Genomic DNA, 24,287 nt, shown 5'->3' with positions numbered 1-24,287 from the left:
ATGTCTCACGATAAAGGGGCCGGCGGTTAATGACATCACGTCCCTGCCCCCACGTTACGTCAAGCCCCCTTAATGCAAGTCTATGGGGCCATACGGCGCGGGGCCATGATGTCACAAATTGTTGGCCCCTGTATCGCGAGTAATCAAGCACGGAGCAAACTTCGGCTGTAGACTAAAATGGGTTTTAACGGTTTTGTTAACGGGTCATTATAACGGATCTTTAAAACGGAAAAGTCTATAGTGTGAAAGCAGCCTTAAAGAGTATCGGTACTCGTCTTAGGATGCATTCACACGGCCGTTTGTGCCCGTTCCGTTTCTAAAAAAAAAAAAAAACATAAAAAAACGGATAGAAACGGCTGATCAAACGGGTATCCGTTTTGAACCGTTTTTTTAATCCTTTTTTTTTTTTTTATGAAAAATCAGCCACCAACAGACTCCTACAGCCAGGACTGCTACTACTCCCATCATGGAACAGACTTGTTTCCATGGTGGGAGTAGTAGTTCCTGGCTGCAGGAGTCTGCCGGCGGCTGGGGAGGCTACATTAGTGCTTGTACTACTACCCCCATCATGGAACAGACTCTGTTCCATGATGGGGGTAGTAGTACAGGGGCTGAGGGATTGATCGCATCGGGTCTCACTTCTGAGACCCGATCCAATGTTATTAAGCAGGGGAGCGGGCGGCATGGTCCGCAACCCTGCGATGTACACGATGTATTTTACTTTCATTTTTTAATTCCTTGCAGGGAGCTCTGAATGGCCCGTACTGAGGAGCCAATCAGGGCTCCCTGCGGGATTTTTAAAATGGACAATGTATATTAAAAACACTGTGTGGGGCAAGATATATAGCGCATTATATCTAGCCCCCCGTGCATTTATAAAGATATAACCCCCGCCAGTGCAAAAATATATACCCCACAGGCGCCTTTATCATTATGTACCCCCCGTCAGCGCAATTATCAATAAATACCCCTGCCAGCGCATTTATGTGACCCACCCGCCAGTGCATATGTCATTAATGCAGCGCTATCAGTGAATAGTATTTTACTCGAAAAGCATCGCACCAGCGGCCGCCGTGATGCTGCTGATAGAATACTATTCATACATAGCGCTGCAGGGGCATATTATATAGAAGTGCTGTGGGGGACAGATATATATGCGCTGCCGGGGGGTATATATTGATAATTGCGCCGACGGGGGTATATAATTATAAATGCGCCTGCGGGGGGGGGGTCACATTATATATATATATATATATATATATATATATATATATATATATATATAGACTGCGGGATATACATTTTTGCTCTGGCGGGGTTATATCTTTATAAATGCGCTGGGGGGCTATATATATAGCGCTATATATCTTGCCCCACACAGCGCTTTAAATATACATTGTCCAGTTTAAAAATCCCGCAGGAAGCCCTAATTAGCTCCTCAGTACGGGCCATTCAGAGCTCCCCGTGGGGAATTTTAAAATTTAAGTAAAATACATTGTGTACATCGCAGGGTTGCGGACCATGCCGCCCGCTCCCCTGCTTAATAACTTCTGATCAGATCGGGTCTCAGAAGTGAGACCTGGTGCGATCAATCCCTCATCCCCTGTACTACTACCGGATTAGACCCTGTACTACTACTGGATCAGACTCGGTTCCATGATGGGGATAGTAGTACAAACACTAATGTAGTCCCCCCCAGCTGCGGGACTACATTAGTACTCCCAGACAGACTTGTTTCCATGATGGGAGTAGTAGTAGTCCCACAACACTGTAGGAGTCTGCTGATGTCACCTCTTCTGAGCATGCACAGATGAAAATACGGATATTTTAAACCCGGGTGCAAACGGATGACATTAAAGGTTCATCCGTTTGCCATAGACTTCAATGTTAAAATTATGATGTCCGTGTTTTTTTCCGTTTTTTTTTCACGGAAGAAAAAAATACTGCATGTGCCGTTTTTTTCTTCCATGAAAAAAAACGGAAAGGAGTGCAGATGGGTGCAAACGGGTGCACAGGGATGTAAATGGATTGTAAAAAAATCCCATTGACATGAATGGGATTTTTTTTTTTTTAAACCACTTTTAATCGGTTTACAGTGTGCAAAAACGGAACTGAAACGGGGATGAAAGAACGGGGACAGCCGGCCGTGTGAACGCACCCTTAAAAAAAAAAAAAAATGGTATCGGGACATCCCTACTTACAACCCCTGTAATCCCTACTGTAAGAACATCGGACATCACATTAAACGTGAGAAATCATAAATCTTCCTTCCATTTTATCCGTTTTGAGGCCCTAGTATGCCATATGGAATCTTTCAGATATGAATATCCTTTAACCACCAGTTTTTGTAGATACAGCTCTATGAAATGAAATAGCTCACTACTTAATCCCTGAGATGATGGGTCCCCCAGTGGGGTTTTTCTTGTCTTATGAATCTTTGGCAAACAATAAAAAAAAACAAATATGTGGATTTCGTACTGTGAGAAATGTTTTTCTCACCCTTTTTAGAATGCCAAGTCAGTAAGCTGAACTTCGAGAAAAATCCTCAGAATATGCTGATCCTATAACATCACATAGTAATTATTATCTGAGAGGACTGTGTATGCTTTCTGATGCTAATCTTTTCTGTCTTGTGGCACTTTTCCCCCTCCCTTGTCCATAGCTCTTACTACAAGGTTTGTATAAACCGGCAACACATTTAATGTTTTTCTCTATATTTTCAACACATTGTTCTCATATATCTTTTTACCAATACAATAGGTTTTCAATGGTAAATGAGCAACCTGGCAACTATGCAATGCCACATAGCCCCATTCACCACGTACAACTTAAGCACCAGAGGTGGGCAAAAAAGATTATCTTTGGGGGGTACCAGGTTGAAGAAAATGACAAGCTGGCATATTGAGACTTTTATAGGCCATGCAATGCTCCAGGGAAAAAGGAGCTCTCCACCCGAAGAAAACTGCTTTGCTGCAAAATATAGAAAGTAACAACTCTTCCAGTCCTACTTCGAAGACCTCTCAGCTAGCCAGCATCTTGCTCTATACTGACAAGACGCATGTACCCCAACACAGCTGTCTAGAGACCACATAGGGAGTAATATATTTAATTTTGGGCACCTGTATATAAGAAGGACATGGCTGAATTGTAGAGGGTGCAGAAGAGGGTGACAAAGATAACTGATGGTATGGGAGGATTACAGGACCAAGGTAGGTTATCGAGCTTGGGGTTATTTAGTTAGGAGAAAAGACATCTTATGAACAATTTGATCACAATGTACAAATATATAACTTTACAGTACAAAGATCTTTCTAGTTATCTTTTTATACCTAGGCCGCTAACCATGACAAGGGGGCATCCACTACGTCTAGAGGAAAGATATTTTACTGTAAGAAAAGTAAGACTATGGAACTCTGCTACATGATGTTGTGATGTCTGACATAGTTGGCAGCAACTAGCAATCTCTATTCCTTCTAGGCGAGAACTAAGTTTTTTTATTTCCCATGGAGCATTGCAATGCCTATATCATTTTTTGAAATCCTCATCTACAGCAGACTTGTGGTGTGGAATCCCTCACATCTGGTCCTAGCCGTAAGAAGTAGTTGAAATTAGCTTTAATGTGGGGTAAAAGAAAAAAGCCTCTTTGAATGAAGAATGAAGACACTTCATTCTTGTTAAAGCGGTTATCCAGAGGAAACAGTTAATTTCTTATTGTCCCAGGCTGCCAACAAAAATAACAACCACTTTAACTCACCTTCAGTCGCTCCCTCGTAGCACCGGTAACGGGGCATCCCATGCACTGCCGGTGACACAGCTTACTCCTGGGCTGCAGAGCGTAGGGTCTACAGCTAGGGAAACTAACAGTGCCACTCGCCAATCACTGGCTGAGGCGGGACACCACTGCAGCCAGTGATTGGCAGAGAAGCCCTGTGTGATGTCACATCTACAGCTCCTGCTGGCTCCGGTGAAGCAGACTGTCAGCTGAAACCAGCAGTAGATGGGGTGGCCTGATCCTGCAGCTACGAGGAAGCAGCTGAAAGTGTTTATTATTTTTGTAGACAGCCTGGGGACAATAAATTGTTTCCACTGGACAACCCCCATACGTATATGAAAAGAATTTGGTCATAGTTGAGTTTTTTTCCCCATATATCTCTTCTGCATCCCCTCTTCCTCTTCAGTAAACCCTTTGCTTATGTTCTGTCGTATAGGAATAGTTGAAACCACCTGATTTTAGTGTTTTTCTGTAGGGCTAATAACTGTAAGGAATAGATTGTGAAGGAAATGATCAGGGAAGATGAAAATGATAAATTGATAAATGCTGGAAGATGCACACTAGAGATGAGCAAAGTTACAGTGATTCAATTCGTCACGAACCTAGCGGCTCAGCAGTTGCTGACTTTAGCGTGCATAAATTAGTTTAGCTTTCAGGTGCTCTGGGGGGCTGGAAAAGGTGGATACAGTCCTAGGAGACTCTCTGTCACCTTTTCCAGCCCACTGGAGCACTGAAAGCCGAACTCATTTATGCAGGCTAAAGTCAGCAACTGCCGAGCCGCTAGGTTTGTGACGAACCGAATCACCGTAAGTTAGCTCATCTCTAATATGCATTTATAGGAATAGTGAGTTCTTTGGTCCCACAGACAGACCTGCCTCCGGACTACTATTCAACTGATATGATTTAGACTGTGGAAATAGACCTGTAAAAGGGGGTTATTACTTAAAAAAAAAAAAGTATAAAAGCTGTCACTAGAGATGGTGCACTTAATTTCCTAATTATTTTTAATCTATTTTACACTGGAAGTTTTATTGCTGTGCATGTATAATGTGTAAACAGGTTCTTTTCAGTTTTGATTATGTAAAATAGATTTTTTAACTCCTTGGGGACAAAGGGCGTATGCATACGCCCTCGCGTCCCATCACCTAAGGACGGAGGGCGTATCCATACGCCCTCCGTATTTCCGATCACTGTAGCTCGCCGGGCGGTGATCGGACCGGGATGACTGCTGATATCTATCAGCAGGCAGCCCGTGGTAATGCCTAGGGGGTCTTGAGACCCCCCCATGTTGGCGATCGCAGCAAATCGCAGGTCAATTCAGACCTGCGATTTGCCCCGATCCGGGCAAATCGGGTCACTGGTGACCCGATCTCCCAGAAAATAAGCATGATCGGAGCGGTCAGAGACTGCTCCGACCAGCCTAAAGGATAGGAGCGAGGTGGCAGTTTTGCCACCCCCTCCTATCCCCTGTCATTGGTCAGTCAGGCTGACCACCAATTGCAGGAGGGGGGTGGGGGGGTTAGAGTTCATTTCCCCCCTCTCTGCCCACCGATCGAAGTCTGTGCACAGTGGGGGGAACACGGGCGGCGAGGAGGGAGCATGGTCCGGCTTACCCGGACCTTCGGAGGCGGCATCCCGGAGAAGCGGCTGCAGCAGGAGAAGCGGCGTCCAGAAAGTGCGGCGGAGAAGGCTGCAGTGAAGATCGCGATAAGTGATCTTCACTGTGGCCTTCTAAAAGCTGCAAAACTACAACTCCCAGCATGCCCACACAACCAAAGGCCATTGACCCCATAGCCCTTGATAAAGCCACTGTCTTGTGGTGAACCTTCGGGGGGTAATGTGTATACATTTTTAATAACAGTGTTGTCCCAGTTTATATTGTCCTCCGGACTGCAGCCTGAGGCAATTAGACAAAATAAATAGCATGTGGATACATGCGGCTTTCTGTACTACAAATACTGGAGACAGGACACTGGAAATTTTAAATGTTGGCAAAATAAAAGTTATTTTTTAGGGGTATAATTAATTTAGTGGGTGGTAAATTTAGGGTTTCAGTGATCACTTCTAGTGATCAATTGTAAATAGTAAAACCAGATGTTAGACACTGTAGAACACACAAAGGCACAAAGGAAGAGAGACAAGGGAAAAAGAAAGTAAGAAAAAGAACTCTCTCCCACACAAAGGAAAAAAAAGAGGTCCAACAAGGTGGAAAAGACAAGAGACAAAAATGGTATTCCATTTATTAAGACCAAGTTGGATAATGTGGATGGAATTATACCATTTAGATTGGCTAATAAAATAAAATAAAATATTTATCTCCATATTGAGATTACAGTTTTAGGATATTGTGACTCATTGGGGGACTCATTTGACTCATTGGGGGAGATTTAGCAAAGGATTTAGACTGGTTTTTCCTGTCTAAATTTGTCGCACAGAAAGTCGCAGTCTAAATATGTGCAACTTTTCTGCGACTTTTGCTGCAGAGGATTTTTAGAACATGATGCATGCAAGTCTATTTTAGACGGAAATGCATTGGAAAATGCATTGGTGCTGAATTTATCAAGTGCTACTTTTGTGCGACAAGTCGCATCTGCCCAAAATACGCTGAAATGTCAGACCATGTTGGAGCAGGTCTAAATGCAGTTTAAGCTGTAGACCCTGAAGTCTGTGCACAGAATTTATCAAGGGCTGTGAGACCTTTGATAAATTAGGAGCTCAATAGACAGGAGACTACCACATACGCTGGTCTATAAGCATACCCAGAATAGACTAGATTAGTAAATGTCCCCCAGAATCTATCAAAGCATTAAATAATTGCTTAGACACATTGATAGAATTCCTACTCGCCAAACTAAGTGTTATAAGAAAATTTCCCACACAGGAAACTTGCTTCAAGTTCTCCCTCCTAAAATATAGTCTAGAAAGATCATAAAACTCTGCTATTTGTTTTAATGTCTTACCAAGATCATGCATAGAAAATAGTCCAGAATGGGGTGGAAGTATATTAAATTTCTTTCATGTTTATATCCTTAGATGGATTTGCCCATTCATGGAGTCATGTGATGTGTAGTTGGTTAGAAGGGGGCGGAGTGTATTTAGCATTCCATATTGATATATGTCTATGATTAGATATTGTCCATCATTGATATCAATTTCTTATATGATAATCCTAACCTAGTAGCTTTTGTTTTATTGTAACAAGTTACTTACTACTCATGTATTGTTCTACTATATATAGTCAATTAACAAGCTTGTAATGTTTACCAATATCTAATTGATATTCATTTGCATATATCATTGTTTGTTACTCAAGTTTATAACCTTATAACCAATAAATCTGCATACTTTTATAATACCTGTGTATTATTGTAAAACGACATCCTTAACCCCTTAGGGACCCAGCCCATTTTGGCCTTAAAGAGTACCTGTCATCAACAAAAACTTTTAATATGTTGTTCATAATCATTAATGAAGAGATATTGTAATATATCTTCATAAAAAAATATTAATATTTCTACCAGTTTTTTCATTTTATACTTTTGGCCACTAGGGGTCACTCTTCTATGCCTGGTCTGCAAGCAGCATCCTATGCTTTTCATAGTAAGTATACAGCTTTTAGGACTAATGCTGAAAGAGTTCTGGTCCTTCCACCGGAAGTTCAGTACTCTTAGCTCACTTTGAGCTACAAGCCTGCACATGCCTCTCATATAACAGCCAGTCACCTCCCCCTCCCCCCTGCCCCTCACCACACATTATCTTATACATTGTATTATCTCACTGCACTCCCTGCTCTGTGTAATTGCTCCCTCAGCCCCCTGGTTCTCAGCATTGACTTTTTAGTGCAGAGAGACACAGGAGAGAGAGACACAGGAGAGAGACACAGGAGAGAGACACAGGAGAGAGACACAGGAGAGAGACACAGGAGAGAGACACGAGAGAGAGAGAGAGACACGAGAGAGACACGAGAGAGAGAGAGAGACACGAGAGAGAGACACGAGAGAGAGAGAGAGAGAGACGAGAGAGAGAGAGAGAGAGAGAGAGAGAGAGAGAGAGAGAGAGAGAGAGAGAGAGAGAGAGAGAGAGAGAGAGAGAGAGAGAATGCCATTCCTCACCTGTACTTAGTCCTGTATGCACACTGCAGAGCAGTGTTTCCCAACCAGGGTGCCTCCAGCTGTTGCAAAACTACAACTCCCAGCATGTTTGGACAGCTGTTGGCTGTCTGGGCATGCTGGGAGTTGTAGTTTTGGCAACCGCTGGAGGTGCCCCTGGTTGGGAAACACTGCTGCAGAGGGAGAGCAGCATACAGGAAGACTGGCAGAATCAGAGTCCCAGCCAAGCTTCATGTGACATCATGCCTGCCGGGACCCGCCTCCTTCCACCCCTCAGAAAGACCGTGCTCCTGAGCTAATGAAGAGGGATGAAAAAAGGTATTTCCACAGCGTTTTAAACCTCAATAAACACAGGGATAGGCATAGTTAGAGAAAGGGACAGATGGGAAGGGGGATCAGGAAAGTTTAGATGATGACAGGTACTCTTTAAGGACCAGGCCATTTTTTGCACATCTGACCACTATCACTTTAAGCATTAAAGGGGTACTCCGCCCCTAGACATCTTATCCCCTATCCAAAGGATAGGGCATAAGATGTTAGATCGCCAGGGTCCCGCTGCTGGGGACCCCGGGGATCGCTTCTGCAGCACCCCGCTATCATTACTGCGCAGAGCGAGATCGCTCTGCACGTAATTGACGGGCAATACAGGGGCCGGAGCATCGTTACGCTAGGAGTTTGAACAGCTCAAACTTGAAGCACGAAACTCACTGTAAACCCGCCCGTGTGAATGTACCCTGTACATTCACATGAATGGGGGGGGCGACAAACCTCCAGCTGTTGCCAAACTACAACTCACAGCATGCACTGACAGACTGCATGCTGAGAGTTGTACTTTTGCAACAGCTGGAGGCACACTCGTTAGAAAACCTTCAGTTAAAGGGGTACTCCGGCGCTTGGACATCTTATCCCCTATCCAAAGGATAGGGGATAAGATGCCTGATCGCGGGGGTCCCGCCGCTGGGGACCCCTGTGATCTTGCACGCAGCACCCCAGTTAAAATCAGTCCCCGAGGCGTTTTGGCTCCGGGTCTGATTACCGACGCCCATGGGGCCGACAGCTGTCACGCCCCCTCCCATAGGCTTGCATTGAGGCGCGGAGCGTGACGTCACATGGGGGCGGAGGCGTGACGTCACACACCACCTGTCCCGTGGTCGCCGGTAATCAGACCCGGAGGGAACATGCTCCGGGGGACTGATTTTAACTGGGGTGCTGCGTACAAGATCACAGGGGTCCTCAGCGGCGGGACACCCGCGATCAGGCATCTTATCCCCTATGTCTAAGCACCGCAGTACCCCTTTAAGTCCTATTATCTTACTCCGTATTTTCCAGTGTGCCTCCAGCTGTTGCAAAACTACAACTCCCAGCATGTACTGATTGCTGAAGGGCATGCTGGGAGATGCGCAACTACATCTCCCAGCATGGCGAGAAAGCCGTTTGCTGTTCATGCATACTGGGAGTTGTAATTTTGCAAGATTTAGAGGGCCACGGTTTAGAAACCACCGCACAGTGATCTCAAAACTGTAGCCCTCCAGCTGTTGCAAAACTACAAAGCCCAACATGCCCAAACAGCTGTCTGGGCATGCTGAGAGTTGTAGTTTTGCAACATCTGGAGGGTTACAGTTTAGAGACAACTGTATAGTGGTCTCCAAACTGTAGCCCTTCAGATGTTGCTAGGCAACTCAACGGCTTCCGTAGTCTGCAGCACGCTATTGCCACCTGCCGATTACCGCCGCCGATTGTCGCCTCCACCGATGGTAAGTGACCTCCGGCGCCTGTCACAGGACAGTTCCCCCATTCTGCCCACACTACTGTGGGTGGGCAGAATGGGGGAACAGAACTTTAACATCCCTGCCCCCGATCTGCTATTGAACGACCAATAGCTCACTCCTATCCCTTGAGGGGAATCATGGGTGTCTTGGACAACCCCGATGCCCCTTATTTTCCGGGTCACTGGAGACCCGGAATCGCCACAAATTGCCGGTGTGAAATCACTGGCAATTTGAAGCGATCGCCGACATGAATGGGAAGAGGGGGTCCACCCTGGCATTTGCACGGTATGCCACGGGCATACAGGTATGCCCTGGGTCCTTAAGTACCAGGGAGCCAGGGCATGCCCTGGGTCCTTAAGGGGTTTAGCGTTAATATCATCCAGTCATAAAAAGAACTTGTTGATATCTGAGGAAATATTCGGACTCAGATGTGAATTGTATTGATTGGCTTAGTCTACAATTCACTAGGTCATAATTTTGATATTTTTGATAATTTTCATAAATTCTACATTTTTCATAATATTGTTATGACCATAATTCATAATTTATAATTGAGTTATTACCGCACAACACCACATATGTGACTGACCTATGATACTATGCTGATGAGTTGCACGTGGGGTTGAGAAGTCCCCACACTACATATCCAATTTGGCATAATAACTCTCTCATGAGAAATATGAAGCATGTTAATAGCATTTTCTATCATAAAACTGTCTAATTTACGATAATAAACTGTCTAATTTATTTTTAGTCCACATTCTGCATGCTAAGGAATACAATTCTGGGCTATCAAGGAGCATGCAGTGCATACAGAGAACTCTAACAACACTTTTCCTTCACATTTAATAGACAATTGCACATTAACCCCTTAAGGACCACAGGCGTATGGGTACGTCCTGGCTCCCTAATACTTAAGGACCAAGGACGTACCTGTATACCTGTACCTGACATCTATCAGCAGGCACCCATGCAAATGCCCAGGGGGGGTTCTGAGTAGGGATCGACCGATATCGGTTTTTTAGGGCCGATACCGATAATCGGTGCAGGTTAGGGCCGATAGCCGATAACTTATACAGATATTCCGGTATAAGTTATCGGCTATTTAACCCCCCTGCGACACCGCTGCAGATCATTGATTTAAAGCGGGCGCTTTAAATCAATGATCTGCAGTGGCTTTTGCGGGACCATAGGCCGCCGCCGCCACCACCCGCTTCTCTCCCCTACCTGTCAGGGTGGTCCGGGCCATCCATCCATCGTTCCTGTAGCGTCCGGGGGCGTTCCGGGTGGAGGGTGGTCCGGTCTGGGCTGTCCTTCTTCTCCGGCGGTCATCTTCTCCACTCCGGGAAGGCTCCGGCCTAGTACGCTGCATAGACGCCACTGCGCAGTGACGCCCGTGCGCAGCGACGCACCTGACGTCACGGCGTAGCGGCGTCTTTGCAGCGTACTAGGCCGGAGCCTGCCCGGAGTGGAGAAGAAGACCGCGGGAGAAGAAGGACAGCCCGGACCACCCTCCACCCGGAACACCCCCGGACGCTACAGGAACGATGGATGGATGGCCCGGACCACCCCCATTACGGGTAAGTTAAATTTTTTTATTGACTGGGAGGGTGGGGGAGGGGCCCGACCGGTATAGCGGTATGGGAAAAAATCCATACCGGTATACCACCTAGCATCACGGTGGGGGGGTGCGGTGGGTCGGCGGTGCGGCGGGTCGAGGGGGTGGCGGTCGCGGTGCGGTGGGGGCGGTGCGGGGGGCGGGGCATTATCGGCAAGATAATTGACGATACCGATAATGCCCAAAATCGTGATTATCGGCCATACCGATAATCGGTCGATCCCTAGTTCTGAGAATCTCCCCCCACCCCCACCCCCCCCATGTCAGTGATCAGTGCAGATCGTCGGTGAATTCACACTGGCGATCTGCTTCGATTCGGGTCATAAGGGTCATGTAAGAATGGGGGGGGGGGGGGGGGGGGGGGGGGAACACAGGGCGCTGCCCTTTGCCACCCTTTGATTTAGAATCACACACAGCTATAAATAAAGTTACACCAAGCACACACACACACACACACACACTTCCCCACATGGCGTAATGTTAATGATCCCATACGGTGAATGGCGTAAACGTAAAAAATAAAAAAGTCCAAAAATGCTGCTTTTTTTGTCACATTTTATTTTAAAAAAAATTTATAAAAAATTATCTAAAAGTTTTATATATGCAAATGTGGTATCAATAAAAAGTACAGTTGACGGCGCAAAAATTTAGCCCTCATACCGCCCTATATACGGAAAAATGAAAAAGTTATAGGTAGTCAAAATAGGGCAATTTTAGATTACTGATTTTGTACAAAAAGTTAGATTTTTTTTAAGCGGTATAAAAATATAAAGAACACATGTCATTTTTACCGTAAAGTGTACAATGTGCAAAAAATTTTTTTCATTTAAATTTCCTTCCTAAAAAAAATAAAAAAATAAAATAAAAATAAAAATTTGGGGGGGGGTATTGCCGTACATTTTATGGTAAAATTAGAGATTTCATTACAAAGTACAATTGTGAATAAAGAGAGTGTCCAGCGCAGATGGATCGGATGAATTATTTATTGATCTTGCGGGAGAACATACAGAGTGACGCGTTTCGGCCCAAACGTTGAACCTTAGTCATACAAAGTAAAACAAAACGTACAAATCTTAAATAGGGAGCACTGCACTGGATTGACCAATCACCTGGTTTGGGCTGTGAAGTGTACACCTACTGCACAATTACCATGCAGGTGCGCCAGCACCCAGCATAGCTCGTACGGCACAGCAGCACGGGATGGAGGAGTGTAACAATATGGAACATGGAATACCATGCTATATCTTAATCACGAACAGAATTAAAAATATATTAAAAAATATATGCATTTATAATAATAAAACCATAAATGTCAAAGACATTCGTTCAGACATGCAGACATTGAGATAGGGAGACAAAGTTTGCACATATAATGCGTGTTGTATAAATATGATTGATAAATTCTTGAAATATATCTATATAAACGTGTGATATCATTGTCCCATGACTTTCAGATGCATATAGGAAATTGAGATATAACTATCCCCAGTCTTCTGTCTGAAAGATGTACGCGAGAAAAAACATGAACAAATATGAATATATACACTTGGAGGAACATACATGTAAAGTCCCAATATGCTGAAAGAATAACTATTCTATAACATAATTTACAAAGACATATAAGCATAGGGATTAGTACATATCTGCGAGAATTGCGGACCCGTAGTGAAGAAAAAAAGAGGAAGGATTCCTGAACTAGGGGAGCCGTAATATGGAAAATGGGGTAAAGGAACAGGCAAGGTATGGCCACACCGAAAAAAAGAGAATGTATACCCAAAAATTATATATAATATGAAAAATGATATAAGGAACATGTGCAAACCATATAAATATGCAGAAAAATTCAACTAAGAAAATGTATAAAGTACAATTGGTCACGCAAAAAACAAGCCATTATATGGGTCTGTAGATAGAAATATAAAAGAGTTATGGATTTTAGAATGCGAGGAGGAAAAAACGAAAACGCAAAAATAAAATGAGCTTGGTCCTTAACCCCTTAAGGACGCAGGACGTAAATGTACGTCCTGGTGAGGTGGTACTTAACGCACCAGGACGTACATTTACGTCCTGTGCATAACCGCGGGCATCGGAGCGATGCCCGTGTCATGCACGGCTGATCCCGGCTGCTGATCGCAGCCAGGGACCCGCCGGCAATGGCCGATGCCCGCGATCTCGCGGGTGTCCGCCATTAACCCCTCAGGTGCCGGAATCAATACAGAACCCGGCATCTGCGGCAGTGCGAGATTTGAATGAATGATCGGATCGCCCGCAGCGCTGCTGCGGGGATCCGATCATTCATAACGCCGCACGGAGGTCCCCTCTCCTTCCTCCGTCCGGCTCCCAGCGTCTCCTGCTCTGGTCTGTGATCGAGCAGACCAGAGCAGAAGATCGCCGATAACACTGATCTGTTCTATGTCCTATACATAGAACAGATCACCATTAGCAATCATGGTATTGCTATGAATAGTCCCCTATGGGGACTATTCAAGTGTAAAAAAGAAATGTAAAAAAATGTAAAAGTAAAAAAAAAAGTGAAAAATCCCCTCCCCCAATAAAAAAGTAAAACGTCCGTTATTTCCTATTTTACCCCCAAAAAGCGTACATTTTTTTTTTATAGACATATTTGGTATCGCCGCGTGCGTAAATGTCCGAACTATTAAAATAAAATGTTAATGATCCCGTATGGTGAATGGCGTGAACGAAAAAAAAAAAAAAGTCCCAAATTCCTACTTTTTTAATACATTTTATTTTTTTTTAAATTATAAAAAATGTATTAAGTTTTTTACATGCAAATGTGGTATCAAAAAAAAGTACAGATCATGGCGCAAAAATTGAGCCCCCATACCGCCGCTTATACGGAAAAATAAAAAAGTTAGAGGTCATCAAAATAAAGGGATTATAAACGTACTAATTTGTTTAAAAAGTTTGTGATTTTTTTTAAGCGCAACAATAATATAAAAGTATGTAATAATGGGTATTATTTTAATCGTATTGACCCTCAGAATAAAGAACACACGTCATTTTTTACCATAAATTGTACGGCGTGAAAACGAAACCTTCCAAAATTAGCAAAATTGCGTTTTTTGTTTTAATTTCCCCACAAAAATAGTGTTTTTTGGTTGCGCCATACATTTTATGATATAATGAGTGATGTCATTACAAAGGACAACTGGTCGCGCAAAAAACAAGCCCTCATACTAGTCTGTGGATGAAAATATAAAAGAGTTATGATTTTTAGAAGGCGAGGAGGAAAAAATGAAAACGTAAAAATTAAGTCCTTAAGGCCAAAATGGGCTGAGTCCTTAAGGGGTTAAGGGGTTAAAAACTGATTACAGATTTAAAAACTTATTTAGCCTAAAAACATACCTTTATTCTATGAAATCGAACAATATCACCGATTTTAAAAATTCTTGGAAGTGCTTCTTGATTTCCACTGAAAAATGTACACTTTAGTTTGACATTGGTTTGGTCCACTATGGTAATAGTAGAACAAAAATCTGTAATTAAAAAAAAAACTTTCATCTTTCTATTCAATCATACATAAATTATAAAACATAGGCAATGTGCACTTTAATCGACAAGAATCCATTTATTTAATATTCTTTATTGAGGTGTACCTCAACTTAAGCGTTCCAATGCATTCTGACAAAGAATGTAAAGAAACGCTACTGTATACTGGAAAGTACACTTGGCAAGGCAACCATCCGATGTCCAATGAATATCATGCACATGCCCAACTTTAACAGGGACAGTGGACAGTGCACAATAGTCCACACACAGTAACATCACTCCATGTCAATTTCAGATGACACAAACAGAAACATAACATATCCTTACAATTCCACCAAATTAGAATAGAATTTGACAGATTTTATTTTTAGGTTACTATTGTATGGCTCTGACTATAGCATTCTACCCATCAGAACCCTGACAACAACCAATGCCCTCTAACCTTGAGATAACAATGGAAACAAAGAACAAGACAGAATACTGTAAAAAGAGATAAATGTGTTGCTGTCCTTGTGGAGAACAATGCAATATCAATTCACTTAAATGATTATTAAAGGGGTATTCCAGGCCAAAACTTTTTTTATATAGCAACTGGCTCCAGAAAGTTAAACAGATTTGTAAATTACTTCTATTAAAAAATCTTAATCCTTCCAATAGTTATTAGCTTCTGAAGTTGAGTTGTTGTTTTCTGTCTAACTGCTCTCTGATGACTCACGTTCCGGGAGCTGTGCAGTTCCTATAGGGATATTCTCCCATAATGCAAGGGATATTCTCCCATCATGCACAGCTCCCGAGACGTGACATCATCATTGAGCAGTTAGAAAACTTCAGAAGCTAATAACTATTGGAAGGATTAAGATTTTTTAATAGAAGTAATTTACAAATCTGTTTAACTTTCCGGAGCCAGTTGATATATATAAAAGGTTTTGCCTGGAATACCCCTTTAACCTCTTAAGGACCCAGGGCGTACGGGGACGTCCCCGCACCCTGGGCCTTAAGGACCCAGGACGTCCCCGTACGTCCTGGCGTTTTCCAGTCTCTGCCGCACGCCGGGCAGAGATCGGAACTGGATGCCTGCTGAAATGCTTCAGCAGGCATCCAGGGCAAACGACGAGGGGGGCCATGTAGGCCCCCCATGTCGGCGATCGCCGCAAATCGCAAGGGAAATCGCCCTTGCAATCTGCGGCGATACCCGGCTGATCGGGTCTCTGGGACCCGACCGCCCGGTAATTTCGCATGATCCCGGCTGTCACAGACAGCCAGGACCATGCTAAAGAATAGGAGCGAGGTGGCAAGCCTGCCACCTCCTCCTATACCCTGCGATCCGTCGGTTAGTTAACCGACCAATCGCAGGAGGGGGGGCGGTTACTTCCTCCCGTCCTGCCCAGCCCCTGAAAGTCCGGAGAGGACGAGAGGAAGACCGGAGGACGCGGCGGGGGACGGGGGAGTGCTGGGGACCGGCCCCGGTACTTACCTCGTCCCTGAAGACCCGGATCCCGGCGAAGAAGATGGCGGCGGCGGCGACAGGTGAGTAGATCTTCAGCCGCTGTCGGGCCCTTTACAGCAATGCACGTCGCCGTAAAGCGACATGCATTGCTGTAATAGGACCCTGTAAACTACAACTCCCAGCATGCCCAGACAGCCCTTGGCGTCTGGGCATGCTGGGAGTTGCAGTTTTGCAACTTCTGGAGGTCCACAGTTTTTGGACCACTGTGCCCTTCCAGATGTTGCAAAACTACACATCCTCAGCATGCCCTTACTGTCCAGGCATGCTGGGAGTTGTAGTGCTGTAACATCTGGCCATTCAGATGTTGCAGAACTACAACTCCCAGCATGCCTGGACAGTTTTGGCATACTGGGGGTTGTAGTTTTGCAACATCTGGAAGGGAACCACTGTATTAGTGGTCTGCAAACTGTAGTCCTCCAGATGTTGCAAAACTACAACTCCAAGCATGCTGGGAGTTGTAGTTCGGCAACATCTGGCTCTAAAGATGTTGCCGAACTACTACTCCCAGCATGCCTGAGAATGTTTGGGAGTTGTGGTTTTGGAACAGCTGGAGGCACACTGGTTGGGAAACATTGTTTCCTAACTCAGTGTTTTCCAACCCGTGTGCCTCCAGCTGTTGCAAAACCACAACTCCCAAACATTCTCAGGCATGCTGGGAGTAGTAGTTTTGCAACAGCTGGAGGTCCCCCCCCTGTGAATGTACAGGGTACATTCACATGGGCAGGGGGCTTACAGTGAGTATCGGGCTGCAAGTTTGCGATGCAGCAAATTTTGCGCGGCAGCTCAAACTCGCTGTAATCCCCCCGCCCGTGTGACTGTACCCTAAAAACACTACACTACACTAACACAAAATAAAATAAAAAGTAAAAAACACTACATATACACATACCCCTACACAGCCCCCCCTCCCTCCCCAATAAAAATGAAAAACGCCTGGTACGCCACTCTTTCCAAAATGGAGCCTCCAGCTGTTGCAAAACAACAACTCCCAGTATTGCCGGACAGCCGTTTGCTGCTATTCCTGTGAAACACCTAAAGGGTTAAAACGCGGACTGAATATCATTTTGAATACTTTGGGGGGTGCAGTTTTTATAATGGGGTCATTTGTGGGGTATTTCTAATATGAAGACCCTTCAAATCCACTTCAGACCTGAACTGGTCCATGAAAAATTGTGAGTTTGGAAATTTTGTGAAAAATTGGAAAATTGCTGCTGAACTTTGAAGCCCTCTGGTGTCTTCCAAAAGTAAAAACACGTCAATTTTATGATGCAAACATAAAATAGACATATTGTATATGTGAATAAAAAAAAAATTATTTGGAATATCCATTTTCCTTACAAGCAGAGAGCTTCAAAGTTAGAAAAATGCTAAATTTTCAAATTTTTCATAAAATTTTGGGATTTTTCACCAAGAAAGGATGCAAGATACCACAAAATGTTACCACTATGTTAAAGTAGAATATGTCACGAAAAAACAATCTCGGAATCAGAATGATAACTAAAAGCATTCCAGAGTTATTAATGTTTAAAGTGACAGTGGTCAGATGTGCAAAAAATGGCCGGGTCCTGGGGTGTAAAATGGCCTGGTCCTTAAGGGGTTAAGGTAGATTACCATTTTATGTATGTTTCCATTATGTGCCACTTAAAGGGGGTTAGGCACTATTTGGAAAAATTTTAATAAGCTGCCCAAATGTCGTAAAATAACATTAAAACCTTCACTAATCTGTCTGATCCTAAAACGATCCAGCACAGAAGCTCCAATGCCTCTGTTATACATTTACAAGCACACATGATAGCTGACAGCGGCCTCAGACGTCACATACCATATTAGTGACAACATGGCTCCCATAACTGAGGAGTAATGCCACATGACTGCTGAAGCCACTGGTTGCAGCGATCATATGTTAATCGCTAGTAAACAGAGACTAGGGGAGCCCAGTGGTGCCACTGCACTGGATCGCTGCAGTATCAGAGAGGATCATTGTGTATATACAGTATTTAAATAAATCAGTACACCCGTCATATTTTAGTAAATATTTTATTATATCTTTTCTCATGACAACACTGAAGAAATGACACTTTGCTACAATGTAAAGTAGAGTGAGTGCACAGCCTATATAATTGTTTAAAGGGGTATTTCAGGATTTTTTTTTCTTTTATTATTTGACTATGCTACAGGGGCTGTAAAGTTAGTGTAGTTCATAATATAGTGTCTGTACCTGTGTGACGGTTTTCTCACAATTCTTCTGTGATTTTCACCACAATATTTATTTTTAACAGCATACAAAATGACTGTGTTTCCCAGCTTGCAATGCAGCTGAGACCTGACTCACTAGTCAGCTGATGACCGGGTGCCTGTCTGCTTCAATAGATGGAGGGATCGCTTGGTAGGAGAGAGATCAATCTGCAATAGCTGTAGGCACCCTGATTGAAAACCACAGGTCTTTTGAATGGATGCAGCTCATTTATGTTTCAATGGGTGGGGTGGCTGATGTGTGGGAGGGAGGAAAATGGAATTATGGGATCTGTAGTCAAAAAAAGAAAACTGAAACAGGAAATACAAGTTCACAAAAAGCTAGCCACAGTCTTAAGGTAATCTCACAATATAGCCATTTAGCCCCAAGACAAGCGCAGATCCTTCCTAAGCATGTCTATTACTGTCTGCCAGGTACGTACTAAAATCACCTTATGGTGGATAACCCCTTTAATGTTGCTGTAACCTCAAAATACCTCAATACATAGTCATTAATGTCTAAACAACAACAAAAATTACTACACATCTAAGTGGAAATTCCCAAATTGAAACTCCTATTCTACACCCCACAAAGAGTATCTCAAAGGAGCTAGCCTGGGTTCCTAATTACCAACAAATGCAATAATTCCCAGCCGCAGCCAAGGGCACAAATAACCCTTTAAAGTTAAACTCATTAAAAACATTTTTGCTATTGCACTCCTTATGGTAAATAAAAAATATTTCTAATGTACTTTGCTTTAAAAAAGATAAAATAAAAATGAAGTTTTCTATGTTTTATTTGTGCTTAACCTGTTGGGGACCAAGGGCGGATGGATACGCCCTTCCGTCCTGGTACTTAGCCCCTTAACCTGTTGGATGGATACGCCCTGCATCCCGAGTCCTCGAGGACACAGGGCGTATGGATACACCAAAGGCTGTCTGGGCATGCTGGGAGTTGTAGTTTTGCAACATCTAGAGGGTCACAGTTTGGAGACCAGTGTTACAGTGGTGCCCAAACGGTAGCCCTCCAGATGTTGCCAAACTACAACTCTCAGCATGCCTGGACTGCCCAGGCATGCTGGGAGTTGTAGTTCTGTAACATCTGTCTCTTCAGATTTAGCAATTTTCATGAATTTTTTGAGAATTGCTGCTCTACTTTGAAGCCCTCTAATTTTTTTTCAAAAAGCAAAAATATGTCCATTTTATGATGCCAACATAAAGTGGATATATTGTATTTGTGAAGAAAAATAGAATTTATTGTGAATATTCATTTTCCTTACAAATAGAGAGCTTCAAAGTTAGAAAAATGCAAAATTTTCATGAAATTTGGGGATTTTTCACCAAAAAAGGATGCAAGTAACGCCGAAAATTTACCACCAAAATAAAGTAGAATATGTCACGAAAAAACAATCTCAGAATCAGAATATTCGGTAAAAGCGTTTTTTGTGTTATTAATTTGTAAAGTGACGGAGGTCAGAATTGCGAAAAAGGGCTCAGTCCTTAAGGTGAAAAAGGGCTGCGTCCTTAAGGGGGTTAACCCCTTAAGGACACATGACGTACTGGAACGTCATGTGTCCACTCCCGATCTATAACGCGGGGCCACGGCGTGGCCCCGCGTCATAGCGGGTCGGGCCCGGCCTCTAACAACGGCCGGGACCCGTGGCTAATAGCGCGCGGCATTGATCGCTGTGCCGCGCGCTATTAACCCTTTAGACGCGGCGTTCAAAGTTGAACGCCGCGTCTAAAGTGAAACCGAAAGCATGCCGGCTAGCTCAGTGGGCTGTTCGGGATAGCCGCGGTGAAATCGCGGCATCCCGAACAGCTGACAGGACAGCGGGAGGGCCCCTACCTGCCTCCTCGCTGTCCGATCGCCGAATGACTGCTCAGTGCCTGAGATCCAGGCATGAGCAGTCATCCGGCAGAATCGTTGATCACTGGTTTCTTATGAGAAACCAGTGATCAACATAGAAGATCAGTGTGTGCAGTGTTATAGGTCCCTATGGGAGCTATAACACTGCAAAAAAAAAGTGCAAAAAAAAAGTGAATAAACATCATTTAACCCCTTCCCTATTAAAAGTTTGAATCACCCCCCTTTTCCCATAAAAGAAAAAACACAGTGTAAATAAAAATAAAAATAAACATAAATGGTATCGCCGCGTGCGGAAATGTCCGAATTATAAAAATATATCGTTAATTAAACCGCACGGTCAATGGCGTGCGCGCAAAAAAATTCCAAAGTCCAAAATAGTGCATTTTGGTCACTTTTTATATCATGAAAAAATGAATAAAAAGCGATCAATAAGTCCTATCAATGCAAAAATGGTACCGTTAAAAACCTCAGATCACGGCGCAAAAAATGAGCCCTCATACCGCCCCATACACGGAAAAATAAAAAAGTTATAGGGGTCAGAAGATGACAATTTTAAACGTATTAATTTTCCTGCATGTAGTTATGATTTTTTCCAGAAGTCCGACAAAATCAAACCTATATAAGTAGGGTATCATTTTAATCGTATGGACCTACAGAATACATATCAGGTGTCATTTTTACCGAAAAATGTACTACGTAGAAACGGAAGCCCCCAAAAGTTACAAAACAGCGTTTTTTTAAAAATTTTGTCGCACAATGATTTTTTTTCCTGCTTCACCATAGATTTTTGGGCAAAATGACTGACGTCATTACAAAGTAGAATTGGTGGCGCAAAAAATAAGCCATCATATGGATTTTTAGGTGTAAATTTGAAAGAGTTATGATTTTTTAAAGGCAAGGAGCAAAAAACGAAAATGCAAAAACGGAAAAACCTCCGGTCCTTAAGGGGTTAAGGACCAAGGACGTACACGTACGTCCTAACTACCTGGTAGTTAAGGACCAAAGACGTGCTTGTATGTCCGTAGGAATTTCGGCCCCCGCCGCACGGGGACCAGACCGGGGTGACTGCTGATGTCGATCAACAGGCACCCCGTGCAAATGACCCCCCCGCCCCATGTCGGTGACTTGCGCGATTCCGGGTCATACATGTCTATGGTGACCCGGAAAATAAAGGGGATCGGGGTTGTCCAAGACACACGCGATCCTCCTGAAGGGATAGGTGCCACCCCTCCTATTCCTGCCATTGGTTGTCTATAAGCGACAACCAATAGTAGATCGATGGCGCGCAGCGGGGGGGGGGGGGGGGTCTCTAAACTGTAGCCCTCCAGATGTTGCAAAACTACAACTGCCAGCATGCCCAGACAGCTGTTTGATGTCTTGCAACAGCTGGAGGGCTACAGTTTAGAGATCACTGTGCAGTGATCCCAACTGTGGCCATCTAGATCTTGCAAAACTACTACTCCTTGCATGCCCACACAACAGTTTGCTGTCTGAGCACGCTGGGATTTGCAGTTTTGCGACATCTGGAGGGCCAGAGTTTGGAGATCACGGTGCATTAGTCTCTAAACTGTAGCCCTCCAGATGTTGCAAAACTGCAAACCACAGCATGCCCAAACACCAAACAGCTGTCTTGGCATGCTGAGAGTTGTAGTTGCGTACCTCCAGCTGTTGCATAACTACATCTCCCAGCATGCCCTTCGGCAATCAGTGTATGATGGGAGTTGTAGTTTTGCAACAGCTGGAGGCACACTGGTTAGAAAATACTGAGTTAAGTAACAGAACCTAACTGAAGGTTTTCCAACCAGTGTGCCTCCAGCTGTTGCAAAAGTACAACTCCCAGCATGCACGGTCTGTCAGTACATGCTGGGAGTTTTAGTTTTGAAACAGCTGGAGGTTTGCCCCCCCATGTGAACGTACAGGGTACATTCACACGGGCGGGTTTACAGTAAGTTTCATGCTTCAAATATGAGCTGCGCCAAATTTTTCGCTGCAGCGCAAACTCCTAAAGGGAAACTCACTGTAAACCTCCACCTGTGTGAATGTACCCTAAAAACACTACACTAACAAAATAAAAAGGGAAAAACACTACATATACACCCCCTTACACTGTCCCCCACAATAAAAATGAAAAACTTATTGTACAGCAGTGTTTCCAAAACGGAGCCTCCAGCTGTTGCAAAACAACAACTCCCAGCATTTCCTGACAGCCACTGACTGTCCAGGCATGCTGAGAGTTTAACAACAGCTGGAGGCACCCTGTTTGGGAATCAATGGCGTAGAATACCCCTATGTCCACCCCTATGCAATCCCTAATTTAGTCCTCAAATGCGCATGGCGCTCTCTCACTTCGGAGCCCTGCCGTATTTCAAGGAAATAGTTTAGGGCCATATATGAGGTATTTTCGTACTCGGGAGAAATTGCACTACAACTTTTGGTAGTCTTTTTCTCCTTTTACCCCTTATGAAAAGGAAAAGTTGGGGGCTACACCAGCCTGTTAGTGTAAAAAAATAAAACATTTTACACTAACATGCTGGTGTTGCCCCATACTTTTTATTTTCACAAGCGGTAAAAGGAAAAAAAGACCCCCAAAATTTGTAACGCAATTTCTCCTGAGAACGGAAATACCCCATTTGTGGGCGTAAAAGGCCTAAATTGGTGATTTGCACAGGGGTAGCTGATTTTACAGCAGTTCTGACAAACGCAAAAAAATGAATACCCACATGTGACCCCATTTTGGAAACTACACCCCTCACGAAACGTAACAGGGGGTATAGTGAGCCTTAACACTAGGGATCGACCAATTATCGGTATGGCCGATATTATCGGCCGATAATCACGATTTTGGGCATTATCGGTATCGGCAATTACCTTGCCAATAAGCCGATAATGCCCCGCTCCCCGCACAGCGAACAAACCCCCCCCCCCCCCCAACCCACCGCGTCGCACCCCCCACCGTAGTGCTGGGCGGTATACCGGTATGAACCGGATACCGTTTTTTTTCTCCCACGGTATGGATTTTTGCCCATACCGCTATACCGGTCGGGCCCCTCCCCCACCCTCCGAGTCAATAAAAAAAATTTAACTTACCCGTAATGGGGGTGGTCCGGGCCATCCATCCTTCCTGTAGTGTCCGGCGGCATTCCGGTTGGAGGGTGAAACGGTCCGGGCTGTACTTCTTCTCCGGGGGTCCTCTTCTCCACTCCGGGCAGGCTCTGGCCTAGTAGGTTGCATAGACGCCACTACGCCGTGACGTCAGGTGCGTCGCTGCGCACGGGCGTCACTGCATAGCGGCATCTATGCTGCGTTACTAGGCCGGAGCCTGCCCGGAGTGGAGAAGAGGACCCCCGGAGCGGTTCACCCTCCACCCGGAATACCGCCGGACACTACAGGAAGGATGGATGGCCCGGACCACCCTGACAGGTAGGGGGAAGAGAAGCGGGTGGCGGCGGCGGTCTATGGCACCGCAAAAGCCACTGCAGTGCATTGATTTAAAGCACCCGCTTGAAATCAATGATCTGCAGCGGTGTCGCGGGGGGATAAATAGCCGATAACTTATACCGGAATATCGGTATAAGTTATCGTCTATCGGCCCTAACCTCCACCGATAATCGGTATCGGCCCTAAAAAAACGATATCGGTCGATCCCTACTTAACACCCCACAGATGTTTGACGAATTTTTGTTAAAGTTGGATGGGAAAATGAAAAAAAAATGTTTCACTAAAAGGCTGGTGTTACCCTATAGTTTTAATTTTCACAAGGGAAAATAGGAAAAAAAAAGCCCACAAAATTTGTAACTTCATTTCTTTGAGTAAGAACATACCCCATATGTGGATGTAAAGTGCACTGCGGGCGAACTACAATGCTCAGAAGAGAAGGAGCGCCATTGGGATTTTGAAGAG

The 24,287-nt window shown here is 44.3% G+C and overlaps 1 protein-coding gene across 5 annotated transcripts in view; it reads right to left on the bottom strand.

The window, feature by feature from the left end:
- The window catches only part of POT1 (protection of telomeres 1), a 210,110-nt gene that overhangs the window by 140,687 nt on the left and 45,136 nt on the right, over positions 1-24,287 (bottom strand). For all 5 annotated transcript variants that reach the window (XR_008892655.1, XM_056573771.1, XM_056573772.1 and 2 more), the window contains one exon: positions 14,635-14,765. Coding sequence is in view for 4 of the 5 variants with exons in the window: in XM_056573771.1 (XP_056429746.1) it covers positions 14,635-14,765 (131 nt within the window). In the remaining variant the exon portion in view is untranslated. The remainder of the gene's footprint in view (positions 1-14,634; positions 14,766-24,287) is intronic.

This window comes from Hyla sarda, chromosome 4 (assembly GCF_029499605.1).
Source record: "Hyla sarda isolate aHylSar1 chromosome 4, aHylSar1.hap1, whole genome shotgun sequence".
In the NCBI taxonomy this organism is placed as follows: Eukaryota; Metazoa; Chordata; class Amphibia; order Anura; family Hylidae; genus Hyla; species Hyla sarda.
The sequence above is the reverse complement of the archived record's forward strand: the minus strand, read 5'-3'. Positions and strand labels throughout refer to the sequence as shown.